The sequence below is a fragment of the Coregonus lavaretus genome, assembly GCF_964263955.1.
Source record: "Coregonus lavaretus genome assembly, contig: HAP1_SCAFFOLD_588, whole genome shotgun sequence".
NCBI lineage: Eukaryota > Metazoa > Chordata > Actinopteri > Salmoniformes > Salmonidae > Coregonus > Coregonus lavaretus.
The window spans coordinates 281,397-308,762 of record NW_028158031.1 but is presented as its reverse complement, the minus strand read 5'-3'; the positions used below and the strand labels follow the sequence as shown (position 1 = coordinate 308,762).

Below are 27,366 nucleotides of genomic sequence, written 5' to 3'. Positions count from 1 at the left end.
TATCCATGTGAGAGACGCAGACTCGGTCTCGACCTTTAAGTCTTTACTGAAGACTCATCTCTTCAGTAGGTCCTATGATTGAGTGTAGTCTGGCCCAGGGGTGCGAAGGTGAACGGCAAGGCACTGGAGCGACAAACCGCCCTTGCTGTCTCTGCCTGGCCGGCTCCCGTCTCTCCACTGGGATTCTCTGCCTCTGACCCTATTACGGGTCTGAGTCCCTGGCTTACTGGTGCTCTTCCATGCCATCCCTAGGAGGGGTGCATCACTTAAGTGGGTTGAGTCACTGATGTGATCTTCCTGTCCGGTTTGTCGCCCCCTCGGGCTCGTGCAGTGGAGGAGGTCTTCGTGGGCTATACTCAGCCTTGTAGGTTGGTGGTCTGTTGATATCCCTCTGGTGGTGTGGGGGCTGTGCTTTGGCAAAGTGGGTGGGGTTATGTCCTGCCTGGTTGGCCCTGTCCGGGGGTATCGTCAGACGAGGCCACAGTGTCTCCCGACCCCCCCGTCTCAGCCTATAGTATCTATGCTGCAATAGTCTATGTGCCGGGAGGCTAGGGTCAGTCTGTTATATCTGGTGTTATTCTCCTGTCTTATCCAGTGTGCTCCCTCTAATTAAGTATGCTCCCTCTAATTCTCTCTCTCTCCCTCCCCTCCCGGAGGACCTGAGCCCTAGGACCATGCCTCAGGACTACCTGGCCTGATGACTCCTGGCTGTCCCCAGTCCACCTGGTCGTGCTGCTGCTCCAGTTTCCACTCTTCTGCCTGCGGCTATGGAACCCTGACCTGTTCACCGGACGTGCTACCTTGTCCCAGACCTGCTGTTTTCAACTCTCTCTCTCTTCCACACCTGCTATTTCAACCTCTAAATGCCCGGCTATGAAAAGCCAAGTGACATTTACGCCTGATGTACTGACCTGTTGCAACCTCTACAACCACTGTGATTATTATTTGACCCTGCTGGTCATCTATGAACGTTTGAACATCTTGGAGAAAAATCTGGCCTTAATGGCCATGTACTGTTATAATCTCCATCCGGCACAACCAGAAGAGGACTGGCCACCCCTCAGAGCCTGGTTCCTCTCTAGGTTTCTTCCTAGGTTTCTGCCTTTCTAGGGAGATTTTCCTAGCCACCGTGCTTCTACATCTGCATTGCTTGCTGTTTGTGGTTTTAGGCTGGGTTTCTGTATAGCACTTTGTGACATCTGCTGATGTAAAAAGGGCTTTATAAATACATTTAATTGATTGATTGATTGATCCTGTGCTTCAGACATTTTTAAAATAGGTTGTTTTGGTGAATCGTTTTTATAGAAAATGTTTTACCACGCTGACGGATATGCCTCTCCTCTGTTTCAACAACAAAACAAAAACAATTACAGTCGCTGGGGCGAAGAGTGGCAGTTTCCCCAAAAGGTCACTAGTCTACTGAACAACAATATAAACGCAACATGCAACAATTTCAACGATTTTACTGAGTTACAGTTCTTATAAGGAAATCAGTCAATTGAAATAAATTCATTAGGCCCTAATCTATGGATTTCACATGACTGGGCAGGGGCGCAGCCATGGGTGGGCCTGGGAGGGCATAGGCCCACCCACTGTGGAGCCAGGCCCATCAGAATTAGTTTTTCCCCACAAAAGGGTTTTATTACAGAGAGAAATACTCCTCAGTTTCATCAGCTGTCCGGGTGGCTGGTCTCAGACGATCCCGCAGGTGAAGAAGCCGGATGTGGAGGTCCTGGGCTGGCGTGGACTAAAACAGGTAGGGACTAAGTAATGCTCATTTTTGTTTTCCGTTGCGAAACGTTTTTTTGAAACGTTTTCCATTTTATGCCCTAATGAACAGGACCCAAGAGTAGTTGAAGCTCAGATGTGTTCACAGCTTGATGTTGCCTGACACTATGGAGCTGTAGACCTGGCCAGACATTGGTGTGTAGCTCTGCTTTTTCTCCTGGAGGATGTACAGAGGGTCTGGGATGCAGGCCGGGTCGAAACCTTCCTCCACCAACCTCACCTTCATCTGCTTGAAGGTCCCCGTCACCTCCACCGCATTCTGGATATGAGAGAGAAAGAAAGAAAGAGAAAGAGAGACAAACACACACAGGCTTTTAGCTCAGTGGACTATTCATCTCCAGTGATGTTTCTGCCATTGAAATCCTTGGGCTGGGAAAAACATTTCAGTGTAGACGACTAAAATATATATTTGTAAATAATATAATCTTTGAGAACTAACAATCACCTAAATAAAAGCTAGACAGTGGGGGAGGATAGAAAATTACAAAAACTATGAATTTAGCAGTATAGATTTAGTTTTTATGTTTGAGCAAAAGAACACAGCATTAAACATGGTAAAATGCCTAGAATTGCAGGAAATTAGCTTTAAAACTGCAAAAACCTGTCTCAGCTTTATGGAGAAAAGTGTACAATTGCAGGAAATTGGCTTAAAAATGCAAACATTTCTCTACGTCGCCAAGATGGGTGCCTCTAAAAAAAATGTTATCCAGAAAAGCCCCTGATCTCATAAGCAAAAAAGAGTCCACACCAATGTTCCCTCCAAATAAATTTCAGGTCTGCTGAGTTCAAACTTGAACATTGTGAAAATTCTGTGCAACTTCCAGCGAGCGTTTACTGTGAACACTGAGGCTGTACCCGCTTTAAGTAGGCTACTGTGGCTATTTGATCATAATGTAGGCCTACCAGAGTGGCCTACCATCAAAAACAATGGAGAAAAATGCATCCCATAACATTTTAACATGGAAATAACTGTTCTATCAGTCAGCCTACAGTAGCAGCTAATGTGTGGTGTTCAATGTAGGCCTACATTCCATGAGACTTTTGGGGAAAAAACAGGCAGGGCTTGACATTAACCTGTTTATCTACTTGTCCTTCAGACAAGGAGGTGACTGAAAATATTGTTGTGTTTGATGCAAGAAACCACTTTACAAAATAAAATGCATTATTATTATTCCCATTATCCCCCCCCCCGTTTGCCAATCAACTAGGAGATCGACCAGTTGGTGACCACTGCTCTAGAAAGTGTAGTTCAATCTCGTGCTTCTCTCTGTGGGATGATATTACTGCATGGTAGTCTCTGGGCTACTGCATGGTAGTCTCTGGGCTACTGCATGGTAGTCTCTGGGCTACTGCATGGTAGTCTCTGCGCTACTGCATGGTAGTCTCTGGGCTACTGCATGGTAGTCTCTGCGCTACTGCATGGTAGTCTCTGGGCTACTGCATGGTAGTCTCTGGGCTACTGCATGGTAGTCTCTGGGCTACTGCATGGTAGTCTCTGGGCTACTGCATGGTAGTCTCTGGGCTACTGCATGGTAGTCTCTGGGCTACTGCATGGTAGTCTCTGGGCTACTGCATGGTAGTCTCTGCGCTACTGCATGGTAGTCTCTGGGCTACTGCATGGTAGTCTCTGCGCTACTGCATGGTAGTCTCTGGGCTACTGCATGGTAGTCTCTGGGCTACTGCATGGTAGTCTCTGGGCTACTGCATGGTAGTCTCTGGGCTACTGCATGGTAGTCTCTGGGCTACTGCATGGTAGTCTCTGGGCTACTGCATGGTAGTCTCTGGGCTACTGCACGGTAGTCTCTGGGCTACTGCACGGTAGTCTCTGGGCTACTGCACGGTAGTCTCTGGGCTACTGCACGGTAGTCTCTGGGCTACTGCACGGTAGTCTCTGGGCTACTGCGCGGTAGTCTCTGGGCTACTGCGCGGTAGTCTCTGGGCTACTGCGCGGTAGTCTCTGGGCTACTGCGCGGTAGTCTCTGGGCTACTGCGCGGTAGTCTCTGGGCTACTGCGCGGTAGTCTCTGGGCTACTGCACGGTAGTCTCTGGGCTACTGCACGGTAGTCTCTGGACTACTGCACGGTAGTCTCTGGGCTACTGCACGGTAGTCTCTGGGCTACTGCACGGTAGTCTCTGGGCTACTGCACGGTAGTCTCTGGGCTACTGCACGGTAGTCTCTGGGCTACTGCACGGTAGTCTCTGGGCTACTGCATGGTAGTCTCTGGGCTACTGCATGGTAGTCTCTGGGCTACTGCATGGTAGTCTCTGGGCTACTGCATGGTAGTCTCTGGGCTACTGCATGGTAGTCTCTGGGCTACTGCATGGTAGTCTCTGGGCTACTGCATGGTAGTCTCTGGGCTACTGCATGGTAGTCTCTGGGCTACTGCATGGTAGTCTCTGGGCTACTGCATGGTAGTCTCTGGGCTACTGCATGGTAGTCTCTGGGCTACTGCACGGTAGTCTCTGGGCTACTGCACGGTAGTCTCTGGGCTACTGCATGGTAGTCTCTGGGCTACTGCATGGTAGTCTCTGGGCTACTGCATGGTAGTCTCTGGGCTACTGCACGGTAGTCTCTGGGCTACTGCACGGTAGTCTCTGGGCTACTGCATGGTAGTCTCTGGGCTACTGCATGGTAGTCTCTGGGCTACTGCATGGTAGTCTCTGGGCTACTGCACGGTAGTCTCTGGGCTACTGCACGGTAGTCTCTGGGCTACTGCATGGTAGTCTCTGGGCTACTGCGTGGTAGTCTCTGGGCTACTGCACGGTAGTCTCTGGGCTACTGCGCGCCTGCCCGCAGCTTAGAGGGAACATTGGTCCACACACACTCTGATATATGCTCCATTTTTCAACCCGTAGGTCGAGACAAAAGCAAAAATGTTGATTCTACTTTCTAATAAATAATAATATGAATAGTCTACAATTAATAATGTAATGTAAGAAGAAAGACTTTTCAATAGTTACCTGAATGCGTATGAAGCGTGGCCGTGCATATGGCGGTAAGTAGCTGGCTACATGGCTGAACGTTTTGTTGCCATCAAACTGTTCTCCCTCCTTCACCGTGACGGCAGCCATTCCGATCCTCCCCTCGTGGCCTTGGAGGCAGAACACAACAATCACTCATTCCAACAACTAAACAATCAGAACACAACAATCACTCATTCCAACAACTAAACAATCAGAACGCAACAATCACTCATTCCTACAACTAAACAATCAGAACACAACAATCACTCATTCCTACAACTGTACAATCAGAACGCAACAATCACTCATTCCTACAACTAAACAATCAGAACACAACAATCACTCATTCCTACAACTAAACAATCAGAACACAACAATCACTCATTCCTACAACTGTACAATCAGAACACAACAATCACTCATTCCTACAACTGTACAATCAGAACGCAACAATCACTCATTCCTACAACTAAACAATCAGAACACAACAATCACTCATTCCTACAACTGAACAATCAGAACACAACAATCACTCATTCCAACAACTAAACAATCAGAACGCATCATACTGTGACACTTTCTGTATTTTAAAGTTATTTTAAACTTGACTGCTGACATGCAAAACATTTTGGGACTGTATCAACAGTGGACTAATGAAACAAACACCAGAAGATAATTCCACTCAAACTTTCAACAAGAAGTTAAGTTTCAAATGATCATCGTCTGGTGAGTGGAACAGTGATTCTTATATCAGCTCGTTTGCTGTTTTTAGCTATCGCGTTGAAAATAACGTCTGTGAAACATTGTTGCAGTTTTTAAACTTTAGAGCACCAGTTAAACTTTAGAGCACCGGTTACTTTGTGTGCTGAATGTGAAAAAGATGTTTGCAATGGGAAGTGATTGTTGTACATTTCGATTGGGAAATGCTTAGCCTAATGGTTGTGTTTTTGTATTATTATGACTGGGACCTACTGGCTTTTTGCAGTGTATTTGGATAGTATTCTGACCCCTTGACTTTTTCCACATGTTGTTAAGATACAGCCTTATTCTAAAACGGATTCAATACTTTCCCCCCACCCCTCATCAATCTACACACAATACCCCATAATGACAAGGATCTCTCTGTACTTTACTCCGTTCATCTTTCCCTCTATCCTGACTAGTCTCCCAGTCCCAGCCGCTGAAAAACATCCCCACAGCATGATGCTGCCACCACCATGCTTCACCGTAGGGATGCTGCCAGGTTTCCTCCAGACGTGACACTTGGCATTCAGGCCAAAGAGTTCAATCTTGGTTTCATCAGACCAGAGAATTTTGTTTCTCATGGTCTGAGAGTCCTTTAGGTGCCTTTTGGCAAACTCCAAGCGAGCTGTCATGTGCCTTTTACTGAGGAGTGGCTTCCGTCTGGTTACTCTTCCATAAAGGCCTGATTGGTGGAGTGCTGCAGAGACGGTTGTCCTTCTGGCAGGTTCTCCCATCTCGCCTGAATAACTCTGGAGCTCTGTCAGAGTGACCATCGGGTTCTTGGTCACCTCCCTGACCAAGGCCCTTCTCCTCCAATTGCTCAGTTTGGCTGGGCAGCCAGCTCTAGGAAGAGTCTTGGTGGTTTCAAACTTCTTCCATTTAAGAATGATGGAGGCTACTGTGTTCTTGGGAACCTTCAATGCTGCAGAAATGTTTTGTTTCCCTTCCCCAGATCTGTGCCTCGACACAATCCTGTCTCGGAGCTCTACAGACAATTCCTTCGAACTGATGGCTTGGTTTTTGCTCTGACATGCACTGTCAACTGTGGGACCTTATATGGACAGGTTCGTGCCTTTCCAAATCATGTCCAATCAATTGAATTTACCACAGGTGGACTCTAATCAAGTTGTAGAAACATCTCAAGGATGATCAATGGAAACAGGATGCACCTGAGCTTTCTACTAAGCTATATGGAATTGTTTTAAGAAGGTCATACCAAGGATCATTTAGTTATTTGATTTTGAATTTTAAGACCCCTTGAAGTATAAAAAAAATTGAATTTGTCCTTACTGCTATTAGCCCATACAAACACATTGACTAACAGATTCACTACATGGAACAACAGATAGTCCCTAAAAAACAACAAAAGGAAGTTTGTTCTGAAGTGTCTGTCCTATATCTGAGAGATATAAGAAAGATCACGAAACATTTGTTTTATTTTTTATTACATGTATTTAACCCCTTATTTTTGGCAGTAAACAGTCTCCATTGATACCTTCCTTCATCTTTTCAACTGATACCGGGGGGACCTGTGGGGGTCATAGAGCAAAACAGAGAACACCATCGTATTTGTGAGAGTCTCATCTTTCGTAATAGTTTTGTCGGCCAAACCGTTCGGACGCTACAGACGATTTTGTGAGAAGGCCGATCTTCGGGACGTCTCATGGTCTGGCAAACACCGCTCTAGCTCCGTCACCTTTCACCCCAGATGCGGAAGTGTGACATCGGCGGATGTGGTGGATTGAGACGCATCCAATGCAAGATATCTCTAGCTTAAACTAACAGATTTTGGGGGGATTTTTTGTTTTGTTTTACACCATGTTGAGTGTGACTGCTCTCTTTCTATAAACCCTATGTGTGTTCTCTCCTACGTGGCGCACTGCATATTACAGTCACTGTTCCTTCAGCATCACCAGCCTGTCAAACACACATCCTCTGATGTGTCACTGTTGTTGTCGTGGTGATAGTGTGATAGTGATGGCGTCAGGCTACCACAGGCTGTGTAAGCAGCGTGGTTGTGGTTGTTGGTAGCATTATCCATGAGGGCGCTGCCTCTGTGTGAGTGGCAGCCCCAAGCATGGCTCGGCCTCAGGCCTGTTTCATTTAGTTGGGTGCATTAAGTGATGCTATGTTTCTGTTATTTTTCAAGATTTTTTAGTTTGGTACAACGTGTTGGAAGGCTTAGGTCCAATTGCCACTGTTTGCGTTCGAGTTAAGGTTACCTGGTACTTGGATCAAGATTAGGGTTACCTGGTCCCTCGATCAAGGTTAGGGTTAGGGTTCCCTGGTACTTGCATTAAGGTAAGGGTTAGATTTACCTGGTACTTGGATTAAGGTAAGGGTTATATTTACCTGGTACTTGCATTAAGGTAAGGGTTAGATTTACCTGGTACTTGGATTAAGGTAAAGGTTAGATTTACCTGGTACTTGGATTAAGGTATGGGTTAGATTTACCTGGTACTTGGATTAAGGTAAGGGTTAGATTTACCTGGTACTTGCATTAAGGTAAGGGTTAGATTTACCTGGTACTTGGATTAAGGTAAGGGTTAGATTTACCTGGTACTTGGATTAAGGTAAAGGTTAGATTTACCTGGTACTTGGATTAAGGTAAGGGTTAGATTTACCTGGTACTTGGATTAAGGTAAGGGTTAGATTTACCTGGTACTTGGATTAATAATAATAATATGCCATTTAGCAGACGCTTTTATCCAAAGCGACTTACAGTCATGCGTGCATACATTTTTGTGTATGGGTGGTCCCGGGGATCGAACCCACTACCTTGGCGTTACAAGCGCCGTGCTCTACCAGCTGAGCTACAGAGGTAATGGTTAGATTTACCTGGTACTTGCATTAAGGTAAGGGTTAGATTTACCTGGTCCTTGGATTAAGGTAAGGGTTAGATTTACCTGGTACTTGGATTAAGGTAAGGGTTAGATTTACCTGGTACTTGGATTAAGGTATGGGTTAGATTTACCTGGTACTTGGATTAAGGTATGGGTTAGATTTACCTGGTACTTGGATTAAGGTAAGGGTTAGATTTACCTGGTACTTGGATTAAGGTAAGGGTTAGATTTACCTGGTACTTGGATTAAGGTATGGGTTAGATTTACCTGGTACTTGGATTAAGGTAAGGGTTAGATTTACCTGGTACTTGGATTAAGGTTAGGGTTAGATTTACCTGGTACTTGGATTAAGGTAAGGGTTAGATTTACCTGGTACTTGGATTAAGGTAAGGGTTAGATTTACCTGGTACTTGGATTAAGGTAAGGGTTAGATTTACCTGGTACTTGGATTAAGGTAAGGGTTAGATTTACCTGGTACTTGGATTAAGGTTAGGGTTAGATTTACCTGGTACTTGGATTAAGGTTAGGGTTAGATTTACCTGGTACTTGGATTAAGGTTAGGGTTAGATTTACCTGGTACTTGGATTAAGGTAAGGGTTAGATTTACCTGGTACTTGGATTAAGGTAAGGGTTAGATTTACCTGGTACTTGGATTAAGGTTAGGGTTAGATTTACCTGGTACTTGGATTAAGGTTAGGGTTAGATTTACCTGGTACTTGGACGCCGTAGACATTCGCCTCTTGGACAAAGTCTATCAGGGTGAGGATGTCAGCTACTTCAGTTGTGGCCACGTTCTCTCCCTTCCACCTGTAGGGGTCAATACAACTCCAGTCAATATCATATAATATGTTCTCTCCCTTCCACCTGTAGGGGTCAATACAACTCCAGTCAATATAATATAATATGTTCTCTCCCTTCCACCTGTAGGGGTCAATACAACTCCAGTCAATATCATATAATATGTTCTCTCCCTTCCACCTGTAGGGGTCAATACAACTCCAGTCAATATCATAGAATATAATAGAATATGGTTCCATATATTTGGAAAGTCATACTGTAGGTCAGGATATGTACCTGAATGTATCTCCGACTCGATCCTGAAAGTAAATAAAGTTGTCCTGGTCTATCTTCAGCAGGTCTCCACTGTTAAAGTACAGATCTCCTTTCTGAAACACGTCTCTCAGTCTCTTCTTCTCTGTCTGCTGGCTGTTCTTAGCGTATCCAACAAAAGGAGCGATGTCTGTGATCTTCGACACCAACAGTCCTGTCTCACCTTCAGGAAGACACACACACCATAATGTAGACCTATACCCAACAGTCCTGTCTCACCTTCTTGAAGACACACACACCATAATGTAGACCTACTCCAACAGTCCTGTCTCACCTTAAGGAAGACACACACACCATAATGTAGACCTACTCCAACAATCCTGTCTCACCTTCTTGAAGACACACACACCATAATGTAGACCTACTCCAACAGTCCTGTCTCACCTTCAGGAAGACACACACACCATAATGTAGACCTACTCCAACAGTCCTGTCTCACCTTCAGGAAGACACACACACCATAATGTAGACCTCCACAGTCTCTGCCTTAGGGAAAGGGCCATACACACACACATGAATAGCATAATATACATTGAGATCTGTGTGATTTTCAGGTCATTATTGTAAACCAGAATGTGTCCACAATAACCTCCCTGGTTGAATAAAAGCAATTAATAAATGAATAAACAGTACAGAACGAGCCTCCAACTCCAGCCCTGGAGAGCCACAGTACAGTGGGTGCAGGCTTTTGTTCCTGCCCAACACTAACACACCTATGAAAGAGTATCTCACCTTTAGGAGCTTCTACACACAGTCCGGTAGAGTCTCTGATTGGTTCATCTCTCTCTGTGTCGTATTTAATCAGAGCATAAGGAAACAGCTTCTATAAGAGGGACAGGAGAGACACCATGATCAGAACATAGTGAAACAGCTTCTATAAGAGGGAGAGACACCATGATCAGAACATAGTGAAACAGCTTCTATAAGAGGGAGAGACACCATGATCAGAACATAGTGAAACAGCTTCTATAAGAGGGAGAGACACCATGATCAGAACATAGTGAAACAGCTTCTATAAGAGGGAGAGACACCATGATCAGAACATAGTGAAACAGCTTCTATAAGAGGGAGAGACACCATGATCAGAACATAGTGAAACAGCTTCTATAAGAGGGAGAGACACCATGATCAGAACATAGTGAAACAGCTTCTATAAGAGGGAGAGACACCATGATCAGAACATAGTGAAACAGCTTCTATAAGAGGGAGAGACACCATGATCAGAACATAGTGAAACAGCTTCTATAAGAGGGAGAGACACCATGATCAGAACATAGTGAAACAGCTTCTATAAGAGGGAGAGACATCATGATCAGAACATAGTGAAACAGCTTCTATAAGAGGGACAGGAGAGACACCATGATCAGAACATAGTGAAACAGCTTATATAAGAGGGAGAGACACCATGATCAGAACATAGTGAAACAGCTTCTATAAGAGGGAGAGACACCATGATCAGAACATAGTGAAACAGCTTCTATAAGAGGGACAGGAGAGACACCATGATCAGAACATAGTGAAACAGCTTCTATAAGAGGGAGAGACACCATGATCAGAACATAGTGAAACAGCTTCTATAAGAGGGAGAGACACCATGATCAGAACATAGTGAAACAGCTTCTATAAGAGGGAGAGACACCATGATCAGAACATAGTGAAACAGCTTCTATAAGAGGGAGAGACATCATGATCAGAACATAGTGAAACAGCTTCTATAAGAGGGAGAGACATCATGATCAGAACATAGTGAAACAGCTTCTATAAGAGGGAGAGACACCATGATCAGAACATAGTGAAACAGCTTCTATAAGAGGGAGAGACACCATGATCAGAACATAGTGAAACAGCTTCTATAAGAGGGAGAGACACCATGATCAGAACATAGTGAAACAGCTTCTATAAGAGGGAGAGACACCATGATCAGAACATAGTGAAACAGCTTCTATAAGAGGGAGAGACACCATGATCAGAACATAGTGAAACAGCTTCTATAAGAGGGAGAGACACCATGATCAGAACATAGTGAAACAGCTTCTATAAGAGGGAGAGACACCATGATCAGAACATAGTGAAACAGCTTCTATAAGAGGGAGAGACACCATGATCAGAACATAGTGAAACAGCTTCTATAAGAGGGAGAGACACCATGATCAGAACATAGTGAAACAGCTTCTATAAGAGGGACAGGAGAGACATCATGATCAGAACATAGTGAAACAGCTTCTATAAGAGGGACAGGAGAGACACCATGATCAGAACATAGTGAAACAGCTTCTATAAGAGGGAGAGACACCATGATCAGAACATAGTGAAACAGCTTCTATAAGAGGGAGAGACATCATGATCAGAACATAGTGAAACAGCTTCTATAAGAGGGAGAGACACCATGATCAGAACATAGTGAAACAGCTTCTATAAGAGGGAGAGACATCATGATCAGAACATAGTGAAACAGCTTCTATAAGAGGGAGAGACACCATGATCAGAACATAGTGAAACAGCTTCTATAAGAGGGAGAGACATCATGATCAGAACATAGTGAAACAGCTTCTATAAGAGGGAGAGACACCATGATCAGAACATAGTGAAACAGCTTCTATAAGAGGGAGAGACACCACGATCAGAACATAGTGAAACAGCTTCTATAAGAGGGACAGGAGAGACACCATGATCAGAACATAGTGAAACAGCTTCTATAAGAGGGAGAGACACCATGATCAGAACATAGTGAAACAGCTTCTATAAGAGGGAGAGACACCATGATCAGAACATAGTGAAACAGCTTCTATAAGAGGGACAGGAGAGACATCATGATCAGAACATAGTGAAACAGCTTCTATAAGAGGGAGAGACATCATGATCAGAACATAGTGAAACAGCTTCTATAAGAGGGAGAGACACCATGATCAGAACATAGTGAAACAGCTTCTATAAGAGGGACAGGAGAGACACCATGATCAGAACATAGTGAAACAGCTTCTATAAGAGGGAGAGACATCATGATCAGAACATAGTGAAACAGCTTCTATAAGAGGGAGAGACACCATGATCAGAACATAGTGAAACAGCTTCTATAAGAGGGAGAGACACCATGATCAGAACATAGTGAAACAGCTTCTATAAGAGGGACAGGAGAGACACCATGATCAGAACATAGTGAAACAGCTTCTATAAGAGGGAGAGACACCATGATCAGAACATAGTGAAACAGCTTCTATAAGAGGGAGAGACATCATGATCAGAACATAGTGAAACAGCTTCTATAAGAGGGAGAGACACCATGATCAGAACATAGTGAAACAGCTTCTATAAGAGGGAGAGACACCATGATCAGAACATAGTGAAACAGCTTCTATAAGAGGGAGAGACATCATGATCAGAACATAGTGAAACAGCTTCTATAAGAGGGAGAGACACCATGATCAGAACATAGTGAAACAGCTTCTATAAGAGGGAGAGACACCATGATCAGAACATAGTGAAACAGCTTCTATAAGAGGGAGAGACATCATGATCAGAACATAGTGAAACAGCTTCTATAAGAGGGAGAGACATCATGATCAGAACATAGTGAAACAGCTTCTATAAGAGGGAGAGACACCATGATCAGAACATAGTGAAACAGCTTCTATAAGAGGGAGAGACACCATGATCAGGACATAGTGAAACAGCTTCTATAAGAGGGAGAGACACCATGATCAGAACATAGTGAAACAGCTTCTATAAGAGGGAGAGACACCATGATCAGAACATAGTGAAACAGCTTCTATAGGAGGGAGAGACACCATGATCAGAACATAGTGAAACAGCTTCTATAAGAGGGACAGGAGAGACACCATGATCAGAACATAGTGAAACAGCTTCTATAAGAGGGAGAGACACCATGATCAGAACATAGTGAAACAGCTTCTATAAGAGGGAGAGACACCATGATCAGAACATAGTGAAACAGCTTCTATAAGAGGGAGAGACACCATGATCAGAACATAGTGAAACAGCTTCTATAAGAGGGACAGGAGAGACACCATGATCAGAACATAGTGAAACAGCTTCTATAAGAGGGAGAGACACCATGATCAGAACATAGTGAAACAGCTTCTATAAGAGGGAGAGACATCATGATCAGAACATAGTGAAACAGCTTCTATAAGAGGGAGAGACACCATGATCAGAACATAGTGAAACAGCTTCTATAAGAGGGAGAGACATCATGATCAGAACATAGTGAAACAGCTTCTATAAGAGGGAGAGACACCATGATCAGAACATAGTGAAACAGCTTCTATAAGAGGGAGAGACACCATGATCAGAACATAGTGAAACAGCTTCTATAAGAGGGAGAGACACCATGATCAGAACATAGTGAAACAGCTTCTATAAGAGGGAGAGACACCATGATCAGAACATAGTGAAACAGCTTCTATAAGAGGGAGAGACACCATGATCAGAACATAGTGAAACAGCTTCTATAAGAGGGAGAGACATCATGATCAGAACATAGTGAAACAGCTTCTATAAGAGGGAGAGACACCATGATCAGAACATAGTGAAACAGCTTCTATAAGAGGGAGAGACACCATGATCAGAACATAGTGAAACAGCTTCTATAAGAGGGAGAGACATCATGATCAGAACATAGTGAAACAGCTTCTATAAGAGGGAGAGACACCATGATCAGAACATAGTGAAACAGCTTCTATAAGAGGGAGAGACACCATGATCAGAACATAGTGAAACAGCTTCTATAAGAGGGACAGGAGAGACACCATGATCAGAACATAGTGAAACAGCTTCTATAGGAGGGAGAGACACCATGATCAGAACATAGTGAAACAGCTTCTATAAGAGGGACAGGAGAGACACCATGATCAGAACATAGTGAAACAGCTTCTATAAGAGGGAGAGACATCATGATCAGAACATAGTGAAACAGCTTCTATAAGAGGGAGAGACACCATGATCAGAACATAGTGAAACAGCTTCTATAAGAGGGAGAGGAGAGACACCATGATCAGAACATAGTGAAACAGCTTCTATAAGAGGGACAGGAGAGACACCATGATCAGAACATAGTGAAACAGCTTCTATAAGAGGGAGAGACACCATGATCAGAACATAGTGAAACAGCTTCTATAAGAGGGAGAGACACCATGATCAGAACATAGTGAAACAGCTTCTATAAGAGGGAGAGACACCATGATCAGAACATAGTGAAACAGCTTCTATAAGAGGGAGAGACACCATGATCAGAACATAGTGAAACAGCTTCTATAAGAGGGAGAGACACCATGATCAGAACATAGTGAAACAGCTTCTATAAGAGGGAGAGACACCATGATCAGAACATAGTGAAACAGCTTCTATAAGAGGGAGAGACACCATGATCAGAACATAGTGAAACAGCTTCTATAAGAGGGACAGGAGAGACACCATGATCAGAACATAGTGAAACAGCTTCTATAGGAGGGAGAGACACCATGATCAGAACATAGTGAAACAGCTTCTATAAGAGGGACAGGAGAGACACCATGATCAGAACATAGTGAAACAGCTTCTATAAGAGGGAGAGACATCATGATCAGAACATAGTGAAACAGCTTCTATAAGAGGGAGAGACACCATGATCAGAACATAGTGAAACAGCTTCTATAAGAGGGAGAGACACCATGATCAGAACATAGTGAAACAGCTTCTATAAGAGGGAGAGACACCATGATCAGAACATAGTGAAACAGCTTCTATAAGAGGGAGAGACATCATGATCAGAACATAGTGAAACAGCTTCTATAAGAGGGAGAGACACCATGATCAGAACATAGTGAAACAGCTTCTATAAGAGGGAGAGACACCATGATCAGAACATAGTGAAACAGCTTCTATAAGAGGGAGAGACACCATGATCAGAACATAGTGAAACAGCTTCTATAAGAGGGAGAGACACCATGATCAGAACATAGTGAAACAGCTTCTATAAGAGGGAGAGACACCATGATCAGAACATAGTGAAACAGCTTCTATAAGAGGGAGAGACACCATGATCAGAACATAGTGAAACAGCTTCTATAAGAGGGAGAGACATCATGATCAGAACATAGTGAAACAGCTTCTATAAGAGGGAGAGACACCATGATCAGAACATAGTGAAACAGCTTCTATAAGAGGGACAGGAGAGACACCATGATCAGAACATAGTGAAACAGCTTCTATAAGAGGGAGAGACACCATGATCAGAACATAGTGAAACAGCTTCTATAAGAGGGAGAGACACCATGATCAGAACATAGTGAAACAGCTTCTATAAGAGGGAGAGACACCATGATCAGAACATAGTGAAACAGCTTCTATAAGAGGGAGAGACACCATGATCAGAACATAGTGAAACAGCTTCTATAAGAGGGAGAGACACCATGATCAGAACATAGTGAAACAGCTTCTATAGGAGGGAGAGACACCATGATCAGAACATAGTGAAACAGCTTCTATAAGAGGGAGAGACACCATGATCAGAACATAGTGAAACAGCTTCTATAAGAGGGAGAGACACCATGATCAGAACATAGTGAAACAGCTTCTATAAGAGGGAGAGACACCATGATCAGAACATAGTGAAACAGCTTCTATAAGAGGGAGAGACACCATGATCAGAACATAGTGAAACAGCTTCTATAAGAGGGAGAGACACCATGATCAGAACATAGTGAAACAGCTTCTATAAGAGGGACAGGAGAGACACCATGATCAGAACATAGTGAAACAGCTTCTATAAGAGGGAGAGACATCATGATCAGAACATAGTGAAACAGCTTCTATAAGAGGGAGAGACACCATGATCAGAACATAGTGAAACAGCTTCTATAAGAGGGAGAGACATCATGATCAGAACATAGTGAAACAGCTTCTATAAGAGGGAGAGACACCATGATCAGAACATAGTGAAACAGCTTCTATAAGAGGGAGAGACACCATGATCAGAACATAGTGAAACAGCTTCTATAAGAGGGAGAGACACCATGATCAGAACATAGTGAAACAGCTTCTATAAGAGGGACAGGAGAGACACCATGATCAGAACATAGTGAAACAGCTTCTATAAGAGGGAGAGACACCATGATCAGAACATAGTGAAACAGCTTCTATAAGAGGGAGAGACACCATGATCAGAACATAGTGAAACAGCTTCTATAAGAGGGAGAGACACCATGATCAGAACATAGTGAAACAGCTTCTATAAGAGGGAGAGACACCATGATCAGAACATAGTGAAACAGCTTCTATAAGAGGGAGAGACACCATGATCAGAACATAATGAAACAGCTTCTATAAGAGGGAGAGACACCATGATCAGAACATAGTGAAACAGCTTCTATAAGAGGGAGAGACACCATGATCAGAACATAGTGAAACAGCTTCTATAAGAGGGAGAGGAGAGGCATCACTGTGATAAAGGCACGGTATTTCAGTTGATTTTCGGACCTGGTAAAATGTCCAATGTACATTTTCTACAACGTAAAACCTTTACCAATTTAATACAAATAAAAGTATCTAGCTATCCTAAGATAAACGCACTAACTATAAGTGAGTCTGGATAAGAGAGTTTTCTAAATGACTAAAATGTAATGTAAATGTAGAGGGAGGCATGATATCTCAGTAGAGTTGGGGTCAATTCCATTTCAATTCAGTAACTGATATTAAATGGAATTGTCCCCAACCCTGGTTCTTAGAAGTCAGATCTTCAGGCCCCTTATTCATAAAGTGTCTCAGAGTAAAGAGTGCTGATCTAGGATCAATTTGACCTTTTAGATCATAATGAATAAGATTTAATGAACAGGGGGGACCTGATCCGAGATCAGCACTCCTACTCTGAGAGGCATTATAAATCCTGGCCCAGGAGTCAGGGCTGTTCAGGAGTCAGTCCTTACCCGGTGTAGGTAGTTGACTCGTCCGATAGCTCCTATCTTCCCGGTGTAGTTGACGAATCCCACGTTGCCCTCAGTTGAAGCATAAAACTCCCTCACGTCCATGTTCCCAAAGCGGTTGAGGAACTCCTTCCATATCTCTGCTCTCACACCGTTACCAATGGCCAGCCTGACTTTGTGCTCTCTGTCGTTGTCTCTCTGGAACGTTGGGAGAAAACAGAAACATTCATCTTTTCAATGTTTATTTTTATGTCAATCATTGTTATTGTGAAGACAAAGACACATTTACTCATTGGGTGAACAATAATGTTTTTCTAATTGTAGTTGTCATTTGAACAGCCATATAGTGTATTACCAATAGAGACAGGAGTCTGTACAGACCTGGAAAATATCCTGTTGGTTTGAGTTCCAGGCAGTAAAACAGACATTTTAAAAACAACTCAAATGGAAATCATGTAACCTCAGTACGACCTTGCCGTCAAAAATTGTTTTCAGAATGAAAATCAAAACCTTAAAGTACCAATATCTTTGCCTGGCTTCCCAAACTCCTTGCACTGGCCAAACGCTAGGCCACGCCCACGGACGTTCGTTTCTTCTCTGCGATGAGTCTGGATCTGAGTACCTCCCTGTCAATTTCTAGAACGCAAACACATTCTAAACTTTCTGATTGGTCCCAGAAACCAATGGGTTGGGCCAGAGACAGAACACACGTGAATAAAGCGACGTTTTTGAAAATTCGTAATTGGCATTGATACTCTGATTGGTTAGAGATGATCCAATCGCTGATGACTTTGTTTTGTACAACACCCCTCATTTTGATGTCACCACAAACTACTTCAGCGATGGCAGTCTCAGACTGAAGTATGTAGCGAACACAGAGCAGCGGAACAATTCAGTTTAAGTCGTCAGGCAACCAATATCTTTCCTTTTCAATATCTTTCCTTTTTCAATATCTTTCAATATCTTTCCTTTTCTATACATTCTGTAGTATATGTAGGTACAGTACATTCAGTTCCAAAAGTCATTTGGAAACAACTGAAAAGAAAACTAACATCGTAAGCTAACATTCTATTAGGTTCTATTAACATTCTAACCTAACATTCTATAACATTCTAACCTAACATTCTATAACATTCTAACCTAACATTCTATTAGGTTCTATTAACATTGTAACCTAACATTCTATAACATTCTAACCTAACATTCTATTAGGTTCTATTAACATTCTAACCTAACATTCTATAACATTCTAACCTAACGTTCTATAACATTCTAACCTAACATTATTTTGAACTATCCAATGAAAGGTTCGAAAACATGACCCGCAATACATGATTACATTCCCCTTCCCTGACGCAGAGATATGGTTTCCCAGCCTCAGCCCCAGCCTCAGCCTCAGCCCCAGCCGCAGCCTCAGCCGCAGCCTCAGCCCAAGCCTCAGCCCAAGCCTCAGCCCCAGCCCAAGCCTCAGCCTACCACTGACTGTCATTCCACATGGTAGAGTTCCTAAGTAAAGGCCACTAGCTATTCCGAGAGGACCACCAGATCAGAACCACGAGGGGTGGGTCTTAAATGGCACCCTATTCCCTATATACTGTAGTCCACTACTTTTACCCTGGTGAAACTATATAGGGAATAGGGTGCAATTTCAGATGCAACTCTAGACCACTAGGCTGTGGGAGGGTCACATGGTGTGTCTGTACGTGGAGAGGGGTTCAGTTTCAAATGGCGGAACACAGAATGTTTACATTGCTCTCCAGGACACGCCTTTCAGGGCCCTGAAATATGACATAACAAGTAAGGGGACGTGGATGACGTGCAAACCAATATTTCATTTCTGAATTGGTTCAAATTAGTTTAGGGTTGGAGTTAGGGTTAGAGTTAGGGTTAGAGTTAGGGTTAGGGTTAGGGTTAGAGTTAGGGTTAGGGTTAGGGTTAGGGTTAAGGTAATGGTTAGGGTTAGGGTTATGGTTAGGGTTTGGGCTAGTTGAGCGGTCAATGGGATGCTGGTCAGAAAAGTATTTTAAGTCTCCCCCCATACATTTTGGGGAAAGGCTCCTTTTGGGAGATTTGGTGATGAGAAGAAGACAGAACTGCCTGCATGTAGCCTAGTCCAGAAAATACAAGGTGATAGCATCTTCCATAAAATGGCGTCTCTCATAACCGCCTGCATATTTTTACCGTAAAAAAAAAAAGAGGCACATGAGAAACATCTGCTACTATAATATCCAGATTAAAACCTAACCTATCGATGAAATGTTGAACTCGATCATCTGTCTGGATTCAATCCAACTCAATAGAAAATATCACCTTAGAACATTCCAGGTCAGTGATATTGATAACAGTAAGGTGACACAGTGAATCTATTTCCGACGCTACAGCTGTGGCCGGGTTGTAAGACAACCTAGCTGGAGAGTTTTGGAAGTGGCCGAGAGGGTCTCGGTCTGATTGGACAAACAGAAGGAGCAGTTCGCGCCACAAAGTCTGGGAGTAAACCACACCTGGCTTCACTAGTCTGTAACACTATAAGAGCGTCTGCTAAATGAATAAAATGTAAAATGTAGTCTGTGACACTAGTCTGTAACACTAGTCTGTGACACTAGTCTGTAACACTAGTCTGTGACACTAGTCTGTGACACTAGTCTGTAACACTAGTCTGTAACACTAGTCTGTGACACTAGTCTGTGATACTAGTCTGTAACACTAGTCTGTGACACTAGTCTGTAACACTAGTCGGTAACACTAGTCTGTAACACTAGTCTGTAATACTAGTCTGTGACACTAGTCTGTAACACTAGTCTGTAACACTAGTCTGTGACACTAGTCTGTAACACTAGTCTGTAACACTAGTCGGTAACACTAGTCTGTAACACTAGTCTGTAATACTAGTCTGTGACACTAGTCTGTAACACTAGTCTGTGACACTAGTCTGTGACATTAGTCTGTAACACTAGTCTGTAACACTAGTCTGTGACACTAGTCTGTAACACTAGTCTGTAACACTAGTCTGTGACACTAGTCTGTAACACTAGTCTGTAACACTAGTCTGTGACACTAGTCTGTAACACTAGTCTGTGACACTAGTCTGTGACACTAGTCTGTAACACTAGTCTGTAACACTAGTCTGTGACACTAGTCTGTGACACTAGTCTGTAACACTAGTCTGTGACACTAGTCTGTGATACTAGTCTGTAACACTAGTCTGTGACACTAGTCTGTGACACTAGTCTGTGACACTAGTCTGTGACACTAGTCGGTAACACTAGTCTGTGACACTAGTCTGAGACACTAGTCTGTGACACTAGTCTGTGACACTAGTCTGTAACACTAGTCTGTAACACTAGTCTATAACACTAGTCTGTGACACTAGTCTGTAACACTAGTCTGTAACACTAGTCTGTGACACTAGTCTGTGACACTAGTCTGTGACACTAGTCTGTAACACTAGTCTGTAACACTAGTCTGTGACACTAGTCTGTGACACTAGTCTGTAACACTAGTCTGTGACACTAGTCTGTGACACTAGTCTGTGATACTAGTCTGTAACACTAGTCTGTAACACTAGTCTGTAACACTAGTCTGTGACACTAGTCTGTGACACTAGTCTGTGACACTAGTCGGTAACACTAGTCTGAGACACTAGTCTGTGACACTAGTCTGTGACACTAGTCTGTAACACTAGTCTGTGACACTAGTCTGTGACACTAGTCTGCGACACTAGTCTGCAACACTAGTCTGTAACAATAGTCTGTGACACTAGTCTGTGACACTAGTCGGTAACACTAGTCTGTAACACTAGTCTGTAACACTAGTCTGTGACACTAGTCTGTAACACTAGTCTGTGACACTAGTCTATAACACTAGTCTGTGACACTAGTCTGTGACACTAGTCTGTGACACTAGTCTGTGACACTAGTCGGTAACACTAGTCTGTAACACTAGTCTGTGACACTAGTCTGTAACACTAGTCTGTAACACTAGTCTGTAACACTAGGCTGGGACACTAGTCTGGGACACTAGTCTGTGACACTAGTCTGTAACACTAGTCTGTAACACTAGTCTGAGACACTAGTCTGTAACACTAGTCTGTGACACTAGTCGGTGACACTAGTCTGTGACACTAGTCTGTATCACTAGTCTGTGACACTAGTCTGTAACACTAGTCTGTAACACTAGTCGGTAACACTAGTCTGGGACACTAGTCTGGGACACTAGTCTGTAACACTAATCTGTAACACTAGTCTGTGACACTAGTCTGTGACACTAGTCTGTAACACTAGTCTGTAACACTAGTCTGTAACACTAGTCTGTGACACTAGGCTGGGACACTAGTCTGGGACACTAGTCTGTGACACTAGTCTGTAACACTAGTCTGTAACACTAGTCTGTGACACTAGTCTGTATCACTAGTCTGTGACACTAGTCTGTAACACTAGTCTGTAACACTAGTCGGTAACACTAGTCTGGGACACTAGTCTGGGACACTAGTCTGTAACACTAATCTGTAACACTAGTCTGTGACACTAGTCTGTGACACTAGTCTGTAACACTAGTCTGTAACACTAGTCTGTAACACTAGTCTGTAACACTAGGCTGGGACACTAGTCTGGGACACTAGTCTGTGACACTAGTCTGTAACACTAGTCTGTAACACTAGTCTGAGACACTAGTCTGTAACACTAGTCTGTGACACTAGTCGGTGACACTAGTCTGTGACACTAGTCTGTATCACTAGTCTGTGACACTAGTCTGTAACACTAGTCTGTAACACTAGTCGGTAACACTAGTCTGGGACACTAGTCTGGGACACTAGTCTGTAACACTAATCTGTAACACTAGTCTGTGACACTAGTCTGTGACACTAGTCTGTAACACTAGTCTGTAACACTAGTCTGTAACACTAGTCTGTGACACTAGTCGGTGACACTAGTCTGTGACACCAGTCTGTATCACTAGTCTGTGACACTAGTCTGTGACACTAGTCTGTAACACTAGTCTGTAACACTAGTCTGTAACACTAGTCTGTGACACTAGTCTGTGACACTAGTCTGTGACACTAGTCTGTAACACTAGGCTGGGACACTAGTCTGTAACACTAGTCTGTAACACTAGTCGGTGACACTAGTCTGTATCACTAGTCTGTGACACTAGTCTGTGACACTAGTCTGTGACACTAGTCTGTAACACTAGTCTATAACACTAGTCTGTGACACTAGTCTGTGACACTAGTCTGTAACACTAGTCTGTAACACTAGTCTGTAACACTAGTCTGTGACACTAGTCGGTGACACTAGTCTGTGACACTAGTCTGTAACACTAGTCTGTAACACTAGTCTGTGACACTAGTCTGTGACACTAGTCTGTAACACTAGTCTGTGACACTAGTCTGTGACACTAGTCTGTGATACTAGTCTGTAACACTAGTCTGTAACACTAGTCTGTAACACTAGTCTGTGACACTAGTCTGTGACACTAGTCTGTGACACTAGTCGGTAACACTAGTCTGAGACACTAGTCTGTAACACTAGTCTGTGACACTAGTCTGTAACACTAGTCTGTGACACTAGTCTGTGACACTAGTCTGTGACACTAGTCTGCGACACTAGTCTGCAACACTAGTCTGTAACAATAGTCTGTGACACTAGTCTGTGACACTAGTCGGTAACACTAGTCTGTAACACTAGTCTGTAACACTAGTCTGTAACACTAGTCTGTGACACTAGTCTGTAACACTAGTCTGTGACACTAGTCTATAACACTAGTCTGTGACACTAGTCTGTAACACTAGTCTGTCACACTAGTCTGTGACACTAGTCTGTGACACTAGTCTGTGACACTAGTCTGTAACACTAGTCTGTAACACTAGGCTGGGACACTAGTCTGGGACACTAGTCTGTGACACTAGTCTGTAACACTAGTCTGTAACACTAGTCTGAGACACTAGTCTGTAACACTAGTCTGTGACACTAGTCGGTGACACTAGTCTGTGACACTAGTCTGTATCACTAGTCTGTGACACTAGTCTGTAACACTAGTCTGTAACACTAGTCGGTAACACTAGTCTGGGACACTAGTCTGGGACACTAGTCTGTAACACTAATCTGTAACACTGGTCTGTGACACTAGTCTGTGACACTAGTCTGTAACACTAGTCTATAACACTAGTCTGTGACACTAGTCTGTGACACTAGTCTGTAACACTAGTCTGTAACACTAGTCTGTAACACTAGTCTGTGACACTAGTCGGTGACACTAGTCTGTGACACTAGTCTGTATCACTAGTCTGTGACACTAGTCTGTAACACTAGTCTGTAACACTAGTCGGTAACACTAGTCTGTGACACTAGTCTGTAACACTAGTCTGTAACACTAGTCTGTGACACTAGTCTGTGACACTAGTCTGTAACACTAGTCTGTGACACTAGTCTGTGACACTAGTCTGTAACACTAGTCTGTAACACTAGTCTGTGACACTAGTCTGTGACACTAGTCGGTAACACTAGTCTGTGACACTAGTCTGTAACACTAGTCTGTAACACTAGTCTGTAACACTAGTCTGCAACACTAGTCTGTAACACTAGTCTGTGACACTAGTCGGTAACACTAGTCTGTAACACTAGTCTGTGACACTAGTCTGTAACACTAGTCTGTGACACTAGTCTGTAACACTAGTCTGTAACACTAGTCTATAACACTAGTCTGTGACACTAGTCAGTAAAACACTAGTCTGTGACACTAGTCTGTGACACTAGTCTGTAACACTAGTCTGTGACACTAGTCTGTAACACTAGTCTGTAACACTAGTCTGTAACACTAGTCTGTGACACTAGTCTGTGACACTAGTCTGTGACACTAGTCTAACACTTGGGTTCACCATAGCTCAGTGGGTTAGAGCATGGATGCTGCCGGAAACACCAGAGATGTGAGGTTTGATTCCAGCATGGCCCCTGCATGGGAAACACCAGAGATGTGATGTTTGATTCCAGCATGGTTCCTGCATGGGAAACACCAGAGATGTGAGGTTTGATTCCAGCATGGCCCCCACATGGGAAACACCAGAGATGTGAGGTTTGATTCCAGCATGGCCCCTGCATGGGAAACACCAGAGATGTGAGGTTTGATTCCAGCATGGCACCCAGATGGGAAACACCAGAGATGTGATGTTTGATTCCAGCATGGCCCCCACATGGGAAACACCAGGAAGTGGAGTTTGATTCCAGCATGGCCCCCGCATGGGAAACACCAGGAAGTGGAGTTTGATTCCAGCATGGCCCCCACATGGGAAACACCAGGAAGTGGAGTTTGATTCCAGCATGGCCCCCGCATGGGTTCCTCATGGCCCCTGCATGCTGCCAAGTGGCCTACTAACATGTTATTATTATTAGTGTGTACTCTACAGCACTCGGTCAAAAATATAATGTCAAATACTTTCAAATCCTTGTCTGAAACATGGCTGAAAACATGGCTGGTCAGCCATATACCCTGTAGCTGAGAGAATAAGTAAGCCTTGTCCGAGACAGAAAGGGTCCATATCTCCTGCTTATGTGGCATGAGGCAGCTTGATGTGCAAATAAACCCCCTGGACAGGATGCTAGAACCATAGCAACTACTATGTAATTACTATGTCATAAACCCCCTGGACAGGATGCTAGAACCATAGCAACTACTATGGAATTTCTATGTCATAAACCCCCTGGACAGGATGCTAGAACCATAGCAACTACTATGTAATTACTATGTCATAAACCCCCTGGACAGGATGCTAGAACCATAGCAACTACTATGTAATTACTATGTCATAAACCCCCTGGACAGGATGCTAGAACCATAGCAACTACTATGGAATTACTATGTCATAAACCCCCTGGACAGGATGCTAGAACCATAGCAACTACTATGTAATTACTATGTCATAAACCCCCTGGACAGGATGCTAGAACCATAGCAACTACTATGTAATTACTATGTCATAAACCTCCTGGACAGGATGCTAGAACCATAGCAACTACTATGTAATTACTATGTCATAAAGCCCCTGGACAGGATGCTAGAACCACAGCAACTACTATGTAATGACTATGTCATAAACCTCCTGGACAGGATGCTAGAACCATAGCAACTACTATGTAATTACTATGTCATAAACCCCCTGGACATAATGCTAGAACCATAGCAACTACTATGTAATTACTATGTCATAAACCCCCTGGACAGGATGCTAGAACCATAGCAACTACTATGGAATTACTATGTCATAAACCCCCTGGACAGGATGCTAGAACCATAGCAACTACTATGTAATTACTATGTCATAAACCCCCTGGACAGGATGCTAGAACCATAGCAACTACTATGGAATTACTATGTCATAAACCTCCTGGACAGGATGCTAGAACCATAGCAACTACTATGTAATTACTATGTCATAAAGCCCCTGGACAGGTTGCTAGAACCACAGCAACTACTATGTAATGAATATGTCATAAACCTCCTGGACAGGATGCTAGAACCATAGCAACTCCTATGTAATTACTATGTCATAAACCTCCTGGACAGGATGCTAGAACCACAGCAACTACTATGGAATTACTATGTCATAAGCTAGTAATAATGATGAATGACAAAACGAAGGTCCCGTTGTATAGAGCTTGCAGCTGAGGTTGCTTACCTTGGGTGTGTTACAGAGGTAGCGTAAGACCTCTCCTATGTACTGGACCACGGTAACGTTGTACTTCCTGCACTCATCCCAGAACTGAGAGGCCGAGAACTTCCTCCTCAGAATGATGGTCGAGCCTGGAACACAGACAGATAGAAGAGATGAAAGAGGAACAATGAAAAGATCGGTTTGAAGAACATGCAGGTGATATAGCTTCATATCAAACAATGGCAGAACTGAAATGCTGACAAAACTGTAATGGTAAGTCAGCAGTGTTGACAAAACTGTAATGGTAAGTCAGCAGTGTTGACAAAACTGTTATGGTAAGTCAGCATTGTTGACAAAACTGTCATGGTAAGTCAGCATTGTGTACATGGTCATCGCCAAACACCCTAACACGCAGGCGCGGGTATTAGTTCAGGCACAGGAATGAAACAAGACAGAGCTCTTATAAATGAGGTACATGCTGTAAAACAGGGACCTTGTAGCGGCCGTGAGAGCAGAAATGTTGCCACACATGCTGTGAACCTGTTGTATTCACTTCAGTACCAAAATGTCCCGTAAATCTGCACCCGTGAGCTGGTACTGCATGTGCATCATAATCAGCTTGGGAGTTATTCCTAACCACGTGACCTGACCAGGACATTTCAAATAAAACTTTATTGGTCGCATTCACATATTTAGCAGATGTTATTGCGGGTGTAGTGAAATGCTTGTGTTCCTAGCTCCAACAGTGCAGTAATCTCTAATACACAACAATACACACAAATCTAAAAAGTAAAATAATGGAATTAAGAAATATATAAATATTAGGATGAGCAATGTCCGGAGAATATATACAGTACATATATATATATATGATGGGATGTATATACATTATGGACAGTATATGGATAGAATATGTAGTATATCTGAAGAATAGCATACAGTGCATTCGGAAAGTATTCAGACCCCTTTACTTTTTCCACATTGTTACGTTACAGACTTATTCTAAAATTGATAAAATTGTTTTTTCCCCCCTCATCAATCTACGCACAATACCCCCTAATGACAAAGCAAAAACAGGTTTTTAGAAATGTTTGCAAATGTACTAAAAATAACAAACTGAAATATCACATTTACATAAGTATTCAGACCCTTTACTCAGTACTTTGTTTAAGCACCTTTGGCAGCAATTACAGCCTCGAGTCTTCTTGGGTATGACGCTAAAAGCTTGACACAACTGTATTTGGGGAGTTTCTCCCATTCTTCTCTGCAGATCCTCTCAAGCTCTGTCAGGTTGGATGGGGAGTGTTGCTGCACAGCTATTTTCAGGTCTCTCCAGAGATGTTAGATCGGGTTCAAG

General features: G+C 43.3%; 1 protein-coding gene across 1 annotated transcript in view; it reads right to left on the bottom strand.

Annotated features, from left to right (window-relative positions):
• Positions 1-1,446: 1,446 nt before the first annotated feature.
• The window catches only part of LOC311124497 (long-chain fatty acid transport protein 2-like), a 36,383-nt gene continuing 10,463 nt past the window's right edge, over positions 1,447-27,366 (bottom strand). Inside the window, exons 4-10 of the mRNA XM_084198635.1 lie at positions 26,034-26,158; positions 17,369-17,563; positions 10,182-10,272; positions 9,414-9,612; positions 9,049-9,146; positions 4,750-4,880; positions 1,447-2,047 (exon numbers count right to left, since the gene is read on the bottom strand). Coding sequence (XP_084054761.1) covers positions 1,871-2,047; positions 4,750-4,880; positions 9,049-9,146; positions 9,414-9,612; positions 10,182-10,272; positions 17,369-17,563; positions 26,034-26,158 — 1,016 coding nt within the window. The 3' untranslated portion in view covers positions 1,447-1,870. The remainder of the gene's footprint in view (positions 2,048-4,749; positions 4,881-9,048; positions 9,147-9,413; positions 9,613-10,181; positions 10,273-17,368; positions 17,564-26,033; positions 26,159-27,366) is intronic.